At 42.9% G+C, this 14,246-nt stretch overlaps 2 protein-coding genes across 4 annotated transcripts in view; both read left to right on the top strand.

The window, feature by feature from the left end:
• Nucleotides 1-6,683, top strand: part of LOC116493532 (cell surface hyaluronidase-like) — a 50,393-nt gene extending 43,710 nt beyond the window's left edge. The window contains exons 21-24 of the mRNA XM_032194994.1: nt 456-557; nt 2,272-2,432; nt 3,715-3,824; nt 6,352-6,683. Coding sequence (XP_032050885.1) covers nt 456-557; nt 2,272-2,432; nt 3,715-3,824; nt 6,352-6,551 — 573 coding nt within the window. The 3' untranslated portion in view covers nt 6,552-6,683. The remainder of the gene's footprint in view (nt 1-455; nt 558-2,271; nt 2,433-3,714; nt 3,825-6,351) is intronic.
• Nucleotides 1-14,246, top strand: part of CEMIP (cell migration inducing hyaluronidase 1) — a 105,303-nt gene that overhangs the window by 39,649 nt on the left and 51,408 nt on the right. For 2 of the 3 annotated variants that reach the window (XM_032194581.1, XM_032194579.1), the window contains exon 1: nt 12,263-14,203. In XM_032194581.1, coding sequence (XP_032050472.1) covers nt 14,128-14,203 — 76 coding nt within the window. In that variant the 5' untranslated portion in view covers nt 12,263-14,127. Of the gene's footprint in view, nt 1-12,262; nt 14,204-14,246 lie in introns of those variants that run through there. The other variant, XM_032194580.1, reaches the window with a different exon arrangement.

The following is a 14,246-nucleotide window of genomic DNA, read 5'->3' as shown; positions in this document are numbered from 1 at the left end:
AGAATAAAAAGATGCTTGAGAGGGCTCAGACTGGATTAGCTTTGAATTCCAATGCACAGCATTGCTGTTGAATTTCAGACTGGGAAGTAACTCTGGTTAATGGGAATAATCAGAAAATTAGAGCCAGGTTTTCTTCTCATTTACTGTCAGTTCACGCCACTGTAAATTCTGTAGAATTGTTTCAGCCTCATACAAATCTGCACTTGATTTTAAAGCCAAGCAAAATATATGAAAATCATATTCAACTTGTTATTCAGTGGCAGAGTGACCATCAGAGGTCCTTTCCAACCAGGGTTACCATGATTCTTTGATAAATGTTGTCTTAACAACAAACACTTACTTGTGAAGCAGGATCATAGTTTGAAAAGAATTCTCTGAGTTTTGCAATCATGTATATGAGCAATAGTACTCGGTGCCATCCAGATTTTAAGGTTCTGTCTCTCATGTAATTGCAGCTTGCTATCACTAGCACACCCTCAGTCAAGTATATAAGAATCCAGATCCAGTCTCTCAGCAAGGCAGACATACAAAGCCACTTGACATCTGCGTTCATTAAGGTATGTGTTTTACTGTATTTGAAATGGTGATTAAACAGGGGAAACTTCTTCTCCAAGGATAGTTATTACGAAATCTTGCTGAGTCTTGGCAGAAGGAAATGGGAAGTTCCCCTGGAAGAGGCAAGTGCATTGTTCTCCCTTACAATTAACTCCATTAAAGTCACTGGGAATTTGTATTCTATTCAGATGAGGATTTGAGCCCTTAGGGGGAGAAAAGGCCTTTTATCACCTCAAAAGAAGAATTAACACCATCACTCTAATATGGAGGAAGCGGGGAGAAAATTACAACAGAAGTCACTGTTTACAAAGGATGTGGGGAAAAACACAAGCTTGTTTTTCTGATTTTCTCTGCTGGCATTGCACTAAAAGTTAAAAATAACTCTATTTTACTACTGAAGGAGTTTGGAACTGTCATGTTATCCCTGCACATGCCTTATATCTCTGCCTGGATGTAGCAGGGTGACTGAAATAATTTTAGCAAGGATACTTTCCCAGGTTTATATGTTACTGAATTATATTAATGCTAAAAAATGCCAAGCAAAGCTGGTAAAGAATCCTTATGGAGTAAGAGCAGCCAAGATTTCTCACCATGTGCTGTGGCTGCATCATCAAAAACTAATTCAACTCATTAGAAAGCAGGGGTTATTGGAGGTAACCTCCTCACCTGCAGTGAATTGCAGAGACCAGTGTATGGACTGCACTCAGAGATGTTGCCTGCAGATGATGGAGTCCCTCATGCATGTGGATGCAGTGGTGGCCTGCTCCAGCTCCCATGTAGCCACAGGAGCCCTGGTGGGTCTGGAGCATGCAGTCAAGGCAAGACACACAGCTGGGCTCTTTCTTTGGCCAGAAGCTCTGGTTTAGGTCAGCTTGCAGTTGTGGTTGCTCCCTGCTCTGCATGCATCCAGGCTTAGAACATGTCTATTTTGCTCATACTTCTGTGGAGGCTTAGAAGTATGAGCAAAAGATTTAGTCTGCCTTTGCTCCTCCTCACTCTCCCCTGCCCACCCATGGCCCAGACATTTTTATTTCCCTTACCCTTGACCTATTGCATCTCTGAGAGCCTTTGTCTTTCCAAAAGCAGAGATTGTGGTGCATTTTGAGAGTTGTAACCTGAGGAAGGAGCCCTCACTGTAGGAAGGGAGGGGAGTAAGAGTCACTTGTGCTGCAACTTCCTTGAGGCCCTGGGACAGCTCTACTGAGAAGGAATATTTTGTTTTTGAAATCTTTTTATATTTACATTTCCAGGGGGAAAAAAATGTCCATCTGTCGCTTCTATTCCCCCATCCGCTGTCTCAGCATCTCTCCCGTGTTCCTTGGTCAAATCTGCCTTGCCAAGTGACAGTAATTTCACCCACATGAAAAGAGTCTGTATTAAGACTGAACTAAGCATTTTACTCCCAGGATTCTCTGCTTCCCAAATGTATCTTCTTAATACACAAAAGATGTCGATGATCTCACTTCTCATGTTTTTGGTACCCCACTGGGCTTACCAGTGCTATTCAAACCTAATGGTTTTTTCCTCCTCCTGCTACTGACCAGATATCAGTGATGTCACTTCATCTGCACTAATTACATACTGAAAATTATAGGGTGTAAACATGTGATATTTTCCTTGCTCATAACTCCCTTCTTATGGAAAAGCAGGCTCAGAGTCTGAAGCTCCCCAGTCATTTACTGCCTGCCTCCATAAAACCTACCTTTTTTGTTGCAGATAAATGGTGCAGTGTTCCTGATCAATAGCCCTGGGATATTCTTCGTGGTGCTAGATGCATGTTCAGGAGCAGTTGTGAGTAGGCGGCACTTTGACACAGTTACTGGGGAAAATGCAGCCAATTCAATAACTGATTATGTTCAAACATTTATAAAAGAGAGGTAAGCAAAGTGCTGAGAGCCCAGTTCGTATAGTGACCTGGGGCTGATAGACAAAGAGAGGAAAATGATCTACTTTCAGAACCAAACCTGTGCTCTGAAAACATTTGGCAAAGATTGAATTATGTACAAATCCCAAATATCACCTAGATAATAAGAAAAGCACTGTCTTTCTCACAGGATTGCACAGATTCAAGCAGAAAGAGACAGACTTTCTGGAAAACTGGCAATTCCTTTTAAATTAACAATCCATTTTCGACTTTGAAGTAGATAAGGTCCGTGCAATGACATTTGCAGTCCTGTGTATGTATCCCAATGGCCAACAATTTCCTGGCAGCTGATGATTCAGTTTTCCATTTCTGAAATGGGTTGGTTTCTGTTTACTTTTACTGATTGTTTTTGCCTTCTTTGACAAATGAAAATCATAGGTGTGCCAGATTTTCCAAGACTTTTCTTGGGCAAACCAATGAATAGACCTGCGTGCCTGCGGGCTGTTACCTTGAATGTGTCCTGGCAAAGATCTGGATCATCTCTGTTTGTGTCTGTTCCACATTCCTTGTGGTTTTATGTGTCGCCACATAAACATGGAACAACAGAGATTTATAGATAAATTCTTGGCTGCTGGCAGAAGCAGGTCAAATAACCAGAAAACAGACTTTCAGTCCAAGACATTTCTGAGCAGTTCATGACCAAAGATTTGAACACTCTGGAGTTATTACATCTTTATTTGTGCACATGAGTAAGTACATACATAAAATGTGCATGAAGTGACATATATGCATGTGATGCCTGTACATTTGGTTTGATTTTCTTGTAGGATGTGTATTTTTGCAAGGCTGGGCATTTAGCTAAATGCAACCAGTTGTGCCTGTAATTCATCACAGGTACAATTCACTGAGGGCTGAAAGCACATCTGTGAGGACCAGTCAGGCTGAAGCTTGACTGAAAATCAGACTCAGTTTATAGATGGTTTCAGCATCTCAGGACTGCACAGTAACTGAATTTCTTCTGCAGCTGAGTGTCACTTTCTTAAAAGGGGTGCACTCACAGTCATTTGGGCTTGTTTTGAGTCTGTGTAAGGAACAGGTTTAATTTAGGAACATATTTATACAGAGGGTTTAGCTTATGAAAGCTTACACGTGATTGAAATCAAGGAGATTTAAGCTTGTTCTTAAAGGTAGGCAAGCTCTCAAGTCCTTTTCTGAATTAGAGCTTAAAGATCTTGCAGATTCTTAGCAATTGTAATGTTTTGCTGTCATGCAGTAATTACTGTCCTTCCTTTCAGATCACTTGTTCTTGTGTGCTCTAGAGATATTGCAGACATGGTGGGGAGCTCTGAAATGTCTATTTTTACAAGGTTAGGTTCTGCAAAGCCTATTGTCTTCCACAAGGAAGGTAAATATATGTATTCTCTTCTACTTCTTTTGCCTGAGAATTACTGACTGGTGTGTCTACTTACCAAAAATATACACATACTCACGTAGTGTTTATCAATGTATTTGCTACTACAAAATATGCCTGTGTAATTTCATAAAAAACCTCTTAGCTCAGGGATGTTGAGAAGTAGGAGAGTTATTCTGGATTTTGACTCTACCTCTCCAGTTTGCTTGCTGCAAATTGAATCCTAAATTGAATCCTTTTTTTTTTTTTTTTTTTTTTTTCTTCTAAAAACTACAACAAATAATTATTTAATAAAGATTCCATCTCTAAAATTCAACAGCTTTGCAAGGGAAAATAATCACAAACTAAAAGGCTGATGAAAAGAAAGTAGCCTGCAGTGAAATAGGAGCTCTTTATTTTCTTGGATGAAAGAAAGGTGAAATCACCAGGCTTGGAAAGCTCTTACTGCAGTTTTACCTTGAATTACTGTAAGAAATTCATTGGTATCGTTGGTCCAGGGAATCCAAGTAGTTTTGAATAACATATTTTTATAGCTTTAGAGCATTCATTTAGAAATATTGTCACTGCGCTTTCAAAGAAACAAAAAAGAAAGGAGGAAAATCATTGCAGAGGAGACTGGCCCAATCCTAATCCCGGGTGATACTCAGCCTCTATTCAGTCCCAAAGTCTGTTCTCTTCATGGTGAGAAAACAGCAAACTTGTGGGCATGTCCTCCCTGCAATGCCTTTGAGCAGCACACTTTTTTGACAGAACAGCTTTCGGTCTGAATTCCCTGTTTTTGATGGAATTTAGGGAACTGCTTGTGGAAACTCAGTGTGCACAAAGCTGCCAGTCACATATTGTCTTTACCATGCTGGGTTTCCTTCTGGAAAACAGGGGGCTGTTGAAGTCCAAGTCTGGACAAACGGTTCGGGTGATAAGGATATTAGGAAAACAGCCAGCTAGCTTGATTCAGATTCCACTTGCAGTCTCTTAAGCAGAGATCAGATGTAGAATTTTTTGTATTTCCAGCTTTATTTTTTTTTTCCTGCTATTGCTTTACTGAAATTTACATCAATTTCTGGTTCAAGTTTCAAAGCTCATTCCTGTGACTATTCCAGGAGGAGGACAGCATAATCTTTACAGCAGAGACAGCATTTCGCTTTGGTGCCTGTTTGATTCTTGAGAAGCTGTTTTTGCTTTCATCCTTTCAAAAGCAAAAATTTGAGGTTTTCTTTTTTGTTTCTTTGTCCTGGAACTTCATTGCTTCATTCTTTCTTCAAAGCCCTGACTACTTTTGAAAGGAATTTTTTTATTAAAAAGTAATCTTTTTTGTTTGCTTTGTCAAACTTTTTTCCCTGGAACACCTGTGCCTCTCACTTGGGCACAGCTCTGCCAGGTCATTCTGGGAGCTTGGTTCAGCCTCCAGCCCTGACCACTCCTGGAGCACACAAAGGAGCAAGTAGGGCCACCACAGTGCCCCATCCTGGGGACACACCGGTTGGTGGCCATCTCCTTGCCCTATGTCTCCAGTGGGAAGTCAGGGGCTGTTGTGCTGGTGGCTGGCAGCGGGAGTAAGCTGCTGCTGGCTGATCCCGTGTCACCTCTGTTTTGCTTTTCTGAAGGGCAAGGGTGTTCACCCGCGTGTCTGCCCTGATTTCCAGTCTGGGTAATTATGTTCTGATTCATGAGCTTTCTCCTGCTGATTCAGGTATGTGCACTATTTGACTTCACAGCTCCAAAAGCGATTGCATGCAGGACTGTGTACAGCAGCTGCCGTGGTCCGCTCTGGGGGGCCGTAGTTCAGGGCAGGCTGGAACATTTCTCCCAAATGCATATTGATGCTTCCAGGGATAATGCACAAAAGCAATCCCCTTGACCCCAGCAGGATCAGGATTTAGGGTCTTGTTGCCTGGTTCTGCAAAACCTTATTTAAATTAGAAGTGTTTACAGGAATAGTCTTGATCCAACCATCTGCAAATAGCCTTGGGAGTCTTTGCAATGAAAAGCATAATATAAACACAAGACATTATTATTAAAATCAAAGAACACATAATGCCTTTGTACTTTGTGACAGCAGAGGACAAGAGCAGAACTGACATGGGGAACAGTTTATGCATAACAGGAAGAAAGTGATGTAAACTAATAAAAGAAGGATTCAAAATGCCTAACCATTTTCATGTAGTCAAATATGAAAAAGTACCAATGGTTAAAAATAAAGAGTAAAGCAATATTCCTGTTAACTCACATCTGGGAATATCTCTCAGCTTGTTGAAATACCTGTAGAGCTGTGATGCAGTGAGGGTACAGCTTCAGCAAGGCTCATTCCGTCTTTCATCCCTTTTTGCCTCTTAAGCATTCTGTGTTTTCTTTTTCTTTTGTTTTTGTTTTTGTTTTTTTTTTTTGTTTGTTTTGTTTTTTAATCCAAGGAAACAAACAAACAATAAATAAAAGGCTAAGAAGCTTCTGTGATATCCATGTTGTGCTGCTGACAACTGAATGGATCCACTCAGAGGGTCATGCTCTTGTGTCTGTTTTACAGGGAGTTTTGCTATGCTTGGCTATAAAGGACAAGCGAAGCCCTCCTGGATTAAAGTCCTTAACCATGCTGGTAATCAGAAAGCCGCTTCTCTACAGCATTATGTTCCATTGAAGCTGAAGGAGTATCAATGTTCAGCTAACGCTTTTTCTCAGAACCACTCAGAGCACATCTCTGCAGAGGCTATGGTGCCCCACAATTAGCACCGGTCTTGTAACACCAACCAGGCAAGTCCAGCAGCTGTCACCAAAACCTGCTCTTTTTTTTACGGGATTGTACCGAACCAATGTTGTTCACTTGTATATTTTATAACTAATAAATATAGTTTCATCTTACCTGCTATGGTAGAGTTTTATTTTTCAAACAGTGTCCCACAGGACAGGATAGGAGAAGCCTGTGGGCTGCGCTTCCCAAGGAGAGAAGTGTTTGAACATATCTATGACTTGGGGTCAGACGGTAAGTTTTAAAGGTGAAAATGTGTTCTTCAGTATCATTGGGACTGGAAATGAAACTTGGCATGGAAACTTTAGCAGCATCCAGGGAAACAGATGAACCTTCGGCAGAGGTAGGGAATTCTCCCATCAGTCCTGTTTTCCCTCCATTAATTCCTGCTTTTAAAACAACTAAGCGTCTGTGTTCTATGACATCTTAGGTGAACTCATCAGCATCTGCTTGCATCGATGGGTAAGCACGTGGTGATTTTACAATAATGCCTCCTAATAGACCTGAATATATACAGTTGCAACAAGGAATTATAAATATATTTCTGTCTGTAGCTAATGACTGGTGAAATGATGTTTGCCCAATTGATGTGAACATTTAATTAAAGACCTGCAGGAATAAAACTCAGGATGATGTATATGCTGTGCAGGGCAAAATCTTCCATTCCTCCTTCAGACAATGATTGTATTGACTTTCTGCTCCCATTGAGGACTGAAATACTGGTGGTGTTAGTAGCTAATATTCTTTGGTTGTTCTTCTTGTTTTGTTTATATTACTGCTTTTTGAAGTGAACAAAAAGGAAGAGCTTTGTATGCAAACTGAGAAACAAACTGATGACCTCCCTGTCTACAATATAAGTACAAAGTTAGCCTGAAGTGATGACATACTCATTTTGGTATGAAATGAATGGATGAAATCCATTGCCATAATGATCAGACACTTCAGATCTTTTCTTTACAGAATGGCATGTGGTTTTTTTTTCCAAGCTTTTCTACTAAAATGTACTGATCTTTTCCTCGCTGTGTAGTACTTTGGACCCTTGCATTTCAAGGCTAAACCTTGTGTCATGAGTGCCTCTTTTTTCCTTTGAGTTGCTGACAGCTGTCCACAGGTTATTCAGACAGGTAGGTAAAGGCTTTGTTACTAATGTCCCGTCGTTTCTTTGAAATTCTCAGAAATGGCCAAACAAGTTGCTACAGGACAAGGTCAGCATTTTGTTGGCCAGACTATTGCTCCCTGGTGGGTTAGTCGCTCTGGCATCCGTAAGTCTTAGTGGGAACTGACCTCCCTGGCTGAGACGCTTACCTCCACCACCTCATACCACCTGGGTGAGGGGGAGAGGACACCCAAAGGCTTGTGGGCAGAGGAGGAGGCCGTGGCTCCATCCCCACATCAGGAAGGAGAGGTGGCAGTTGGGTTCAGCCAGAGGAGAGGTCTTGGCTTGCTGGAGAGCGTGAAGAAGTTAGTGATGCTGCTCAGGAGAGGGGAGGTAACAGACAGGACATTGCAGGCCTGTGCAGCCCCCACGGGGAGCAGCGGGACAAGAGGCTGAGTGGCTGGCACTGAACCTCCAAGGAGCAATCCAAAGTCCTGAGCTATTAGTACCTAATTGTTATGATTTCTGAGGCCATGCAGGGGAAGAAAAGCAAGATGTTTTTGGCTGTGAGCTTAAGCCCAACATTGGAACAACTACTTACAGAGTGAGCCTTTACTTTTGCAGAGATTTATTTGATAATTCGTGACAGGTCCAGACCCTGGATCCCAATAAAACTTTGCTGAGCTCTAACCCCAGCCTGAGACTAAACAATTGGCAAAGGACAAACCTAGTGGAGGAAGGAGAGGAATGTGCCTAAACTTCTGAAAAATCTCTCTTCCTCCTCCCACCCCAGAATGAGAGCAAATGGCAAATGTCCTGGAGAGGAAGGCGTGGAGTCGTGGTGAGCTGGATGCAAACAGTCAAGTACCACAAAAGCAAAAAGAAAAATATTTACATCCTGATGCAGTTATTTGAATAGTTAAAGCAGCAATCTGAAGAGGTCTCAGAACGCTGTGATCCTCTGAGCTACTGCACACACTTTCCTTACCTTGAGAGGGAAAAAGCTATTTAAAACCAGGGACGCTCCACAGAGGGTACAGTTCTTCGTTGGACCCTCGGGACATTCAGGACAAGGTTTTCAAAGGCTGCTGCTAACTTGGCATGCACCAGAAGTCTGAGTGTGTGAAGCTGCAGGGTAAGTGCTATGTGGGTGTTATATTTGTGAAGAGCTGCCGTATTCCTCCCCGGGATGTCCAGAGCAGGAATATCTCCACCCACATGCTGGAGTCCATGTGGACTGTGAATGCCCTGTAGCCAATCCAGGCATGTTCAGTACATCTAATGCATTCAGGACACACAGCCATCCTGCTTATTCCCTGAGCATTTCTGCAGTGGATATACTATAGCCCCTTCTGGAAGCATTGGCTTGGTTATCCATCAAGGACTTTCCCAGATAAAGTCAGAGAATCCTGAACCTCAGAAACTGGGATTCAGCCTCCCACCGCCTCGGTGTTTTGAAAATTTCATGTAGTGGACAAGGATTCAGTGAAATGCCGAGCACTTTGAAAGGATGTGAAACTGGTAGTCAGTCAGTTTCTGATAAGTGGAATGTCATGAATTGCAAATGATTCAGTTTTAGGTAAGCCAAAAATCACTTCCTTTCCTTTTAAAGGTCTGTAAGCCAGGGGTGTATGTGTGTGGGAGGGGGGGGATTCATTCTGAGGGGGGGGGGGGGAAAAAAAAAAAAAAAAAAGCATATGTTTAACTCTCTTATTTCTGTCCCAAAATAATTTGCCAATGTTACAACGAATTTGCAGACACTTCACTTGCCTTTAGTTTATTCATTGTAAAAATGCCCTCTAACCCCAGCTCCTTGTTCAGGTGTTCTTAAGAACATCAGGAGGCAAGGAGTTTGCAGTGACATTTATGTATGGAAAATGTGAGCGGAACCTTCTTCCTCACAGGGAAAGACATTGGATAAATTGATAAGAAACTGAGGTTCATTGGGAAAAAAAGTCAGACTTACACTTTTGACTCCAGTATTGATTTTATTGAAAAGTAAGGTCTTTTCCTGCATTTCATCCTCTACTTGCCAGCAAAAACAAACAGCTAATGGCTGGATGGCAGGCACAAGATCAAGATGAAGAGCAGGAGCAGCTTCACAGCTGTGCTGCCCTGGGACTGGGACAGCATTTTCATTAGCTATCCCTTGAAATGTGTTTGTTTATTTGTATAGGGTGTCTGAAGGATTTAGCTGTGCTCACGGCTTGTGTGTGAAGACTCCCCTTGCACAGGAATGTCACTGCAGCAAGATCTGACATGTCCTCAGGTCAGAAAGGCAAACGTGCTCATCAAATCTGTCTTCCCAGCTGGGGTTAAAATGCAAAATTTCCTGAGTGAGGCTGGAGGACAGCCGATGCCGTGTGGTGTCAGCAAGGAGGTAGTGGAGGTGCTAATTAAACAGCTCCTCCTCAGGAATCAGCTTCCAAATTGAAGTTGGCTTCTTTGCATATGAATGAGGAAACACGCAGCAGCTCTTCAGACCTAGTCAACAAGCCACTACAAACCTCAGCATCGGCTTATGTTGCCCTTTTTCTGGTTACAGCAGGCTGAGGGCCCAGCTCTGGCTGCCAGGAGCAGGAGGGAGAGCGTTTGCCCTGCTCGGGACTAAAAGGCACCTTTTCCATTGGAATCCTGTGAGATTTCTCTGGGAATGGCCCCAGCTCCCCGCTTGGGCTGTGGTTGCTCTTGCCGGGCAATGGCAGCAGCTGTCAGGGTGCAGGCAGGTTTCTTGCTCCTGTTTGATGTCTCTTTTTGGACCCCAGGGAGCTGCTGCTTGCCTCCCATCCTTGTTGTGTTTGTAACCGGTGGCTTAATGCTCCTGTCAAACCCTGCTTGACATACCAGAAAGGAGACTCCTCTTCCACAGGTGCTGAAGGCACATCCTCTGAAGTGAATCAAGCCAGTCTTAAAAAGCACCTTAAAATACCCAATATCAGGTGCTTCTTTTTTTTTTTTTTTTTTTTTTTTTTTTTTTTTTTTTTTTTTTTTAATTCTGGTCATAGGCTCGGCTGGTTGGCCCCAAGTCCTGCAAGGTGCTTAGCCCAGGCAAGAGCCTGTCCGTGCTGCCCTGGAGGGCTCAGTTCTGCCACCCAGGCTTTGGAGTGTCCACAGGACTCCACCATGAAGCCTGGGACAACCCAGCTTCCTAAATGCTTTTCTTTACTGTTTTACCCCCAGGACTGTCTGCTCTGTGCTGCCTCCAGCATTAAATCCTCATGGAGCGCAGTGGATGGGGATTCCTATCTACGCAGCACGCTTTCTAGTACAGTATCATTGCTGACACCTGCAGTAGCAGCCAGCTGGGGACTAATGGTTTCCTGTATCCACTTTTAGCATTGTCTGCCACTATTGTTCACTCTTTGGCAAGATCCAGCAGCTGGGAATCATTTCAGAAAATCTGCCTCACCAGATCCAGGGATATGAGTCCCACTTGCCATTGCCAGGCAGCTTTTAATGGTGAGATGAAAAAGCTTTTCTCACCCAGGAGAGGCATTACAGACAGTGTTTTAGAAACACTGGAGATGATAGACTCAGGAGGATACTTGCCTGGCCCTTGGGCTCTCAGAGTGCCCAAATCTGTGGGGAGATTTGTTGACAGAGTGTGTTACATCAGAGCTGAACTCAGCGACGTGGCGCCTGTTCAAGGAAGATGTAGTGTGATTGCTGTGTTCCCATGTGGCTCGGAGCACTGAGCTAACACAACGGCTCTCTGGCAGGAGGCAGCTGCTCCTGAACCCTCTCCAGCAGGAGACATTAATGGAAAGAGTCGCTATCCCTTCCCTATCCCTTCCTCCTCTTATAGCTAATAGTAAAATCAAGCATATCGCTGTTTGTGCCCAGTATCTGGGGAAGATGCTTAGCTGAGAGCCTTTGAAGGAAAATTCCTGAGATGACTGTCCTCCAACTTTACCGGCACTGGGTTAGTCAGAGCTGAATCAGAGGAGTCAGTGCTAGCAGCAAAAGCACTTCTCCTTGGCCCTCTCAGCTCTCAGCCTTTCCAACCTGAGTGCCAGTTAATACTAACATTGCAATGAACTCGGGCTCATGGAAAGCTGAATCAAACACCCTGCTTCCGCCACAAAATAAGCAGGGTTTTCTTTGAACTGTGGCAGATCAGACACTAGAAAAATATTGGAGCCTCGCACACAACTGATGCCTCCAAAAAAAATTACATGAATTTCCAGTGTGTGATTGCTTGTTTTGCTCTCTGCTGATGAGGATGGATGTAATCAGGGAAGCGGTCCCCCAGGAGCAAGCAGGAATATAAAAGCAGAAGCCATTTTGCACAACCTGGTGGTAAGTACCATGCAGTTCATGGCTTTAGAGAAAGCAAAGGCTGCGAGATTTCTTAAACCTACAGTATTTCTTATTTCCTACCAGTTTGCTACAGGTTGCTGTCAAAACAAGACCATAAACTGTGCAGATTATTGCTCTCACCTGGCAGAGACACTCCTCAGAGTTTGCAGGTTTTAGTGATCCAGATCCAAGAAATTTCTTTACCACCTACAAAAGTGATGGGAGAGCAAATGCATGCCATCACTGTCAAAAATTCATCCTGTTATTTATTTATTTATTTATTTATTTATTTATTTATTTATTTCTGTGAATATCATCTGATTGTGTTTTATGACTGATACCTTACCGGTTGGAATCTGGCTTTGTGCAGCTCTAACACACAGCTGTGCCTGCACCGTAGCAAACGCTGCCTGCAATGACCAGCCCGTGGTATTACCAGTTGTTCAGCTTTTCTCTGTCGTTAAAGCAGAATCTAGTGATTGGGTTTGCAGATTACACGATTACACTGTGTAGTAATGGCTAATAAATCTTGACATTTTCATGGTGACTGCTGTACTTTGGGCACACCACTAATAATGTTCCTTTAAAAGAGCCTTGGCTTATCAAACGTTGATGGTTAATGCTGTTAAAATGTCAGACACGTGCAGCCTGGTTCTGGCACAAATTCCATGGCGACGTTATTGCTCCCCGATAATGTATATCATTCGAAGTTATAGCGTTACTAAGTGCATTCCTCTTTTCTACTGCTCTGTAACAGCATTTCAGCACCTGATAAACTGCACCACGTCTGCGCTGTGACCAGAGCTCATGGCTGTCATGTATACTACACCAAAACAAGGAAACATTTTCCCCCGGGAGTATTTCCTGACAAATCTGGTTCTAATGCTATTTTTAATACAGTCATTGGATTACATGTGGTTTGAACATACCACTGCACCTCGAGCTGTATCACCTCTAGGAAGACTACAGACATGTGTTCTGCATATCTACACTGTGAAATTGGCTCCGGTCTAAACCCTGGTTTCTTGCCTATCTTTTTCCTCTATTTTTCGTTTGTTTTATATTAACAAGTGACATGAAAAATAACATGTGTTTTTTCACCCTGAAGAAACTGGGGCACCCTGGAATTTCATTCAATTGCTTTTTTTGGCGTCTTAAGCTGTGTAATATATACATTTATCGTATTTCATCAATGTGATGTGACATGGCAGATACAAATAAGTTTCTTCAATATTCTTCAAATGCTGGCTTACATGATAAAACCTAGCAGATCCTTGGACTGCGTGTGAATTTTAAACAGTTCTTTATGAGTACAGAGCATTGAACACTTACAGCAGCGGGTCTTTGTGCCTCAGTGTGACCATGCATGTCAATAAATTGCCATGCACTCAGGCAGAATTGCAGAATTGATCACTTGAGCTTGTTGGAAAGAATCCCATTAATTCTAACTTTGACTTTCATGACACTACTTGTTTGTTTGGCTGGGGCTTGGCTATGGTAGAAACAACAACAATATTAGGTAGATGGGTTTCAAAAGCAGTTTTTGGTTTTGCAACAGGATTCTGGGCTGGCAGATTAAACAGACAGGTCTGAAATCCAAGAAACTGCACGCGTCAGACTGGAAGCTTGAGTGTGGTTTGTGCTTGGGGGTGCACAAAACATGGTTACTGAAAATGTGTGGGTAGTCTGGGGGGAGGAAGGTGCCACCGAAAGGTTATTTTGTGCAAATTTGTCACTCTGCAAACACCTTCTCTGTTGTGTTTCATTACTTTTTTGCACATGTGATTATTCAGCCCTAGAGAGTCCTGACTCTGGATGTGTTTATATTGCATTCCTAAGACATTTTTGGTTACATCTGGTGGTTGCTTTCTGAGTGTCTATTTGTATTCCCGAGTGGGTTTATCCTAAGCTAAACAAAAGGTGAAGAGCTGCCCTTGGCTCCTTGCTCTGTTTGGGCTGGTCCCGAAGCGGCTTGAAGGTGTTCTTAGTCACAGAGCTGGCTGGGAGTGGAAGCGGGCTGTCATAAAGGCACACATAATTTGGTTCTGGGCGAGCAGTTTCTGCATGAGCTGGAAAAAAAAAATAAATAGAAAGAAAAAGCCACGCTTTCTTGATATTCTGTCTCCACAGGTATCAACCCAGAGAATTTTTTATCCTGAAGCATGGGTCTACTTACCTCCGAGCACCTGGCAGAAAACTTCATTTTCCTTCTGTTTGTAGTCTCCTCTGCAAGCACAGGTAAGTCTTTCTGTTACAGGGGGGTTAAGGCGTGGTTTGTAAC

The sequence above is a fragment of the Aythya fuligula genome, chromosome 11 (genome assembly GCF_009819795.1).
Source record: "Aythya fuligula isolate bAytFul2 chromosome 11, bAytFul2.pri, whole genome shotgun sequence".
NCBI classification, from domain to species: Eukaryota; Metazoa; Chordata; class Aves; order Anseriformes; family Anatidae; genus Aythya; species Aythya fuligula.
Note: the sequence above shows the minus strand (reverse complement) of the source record. Positions and strands in the feature narration are given on the sequence as shown.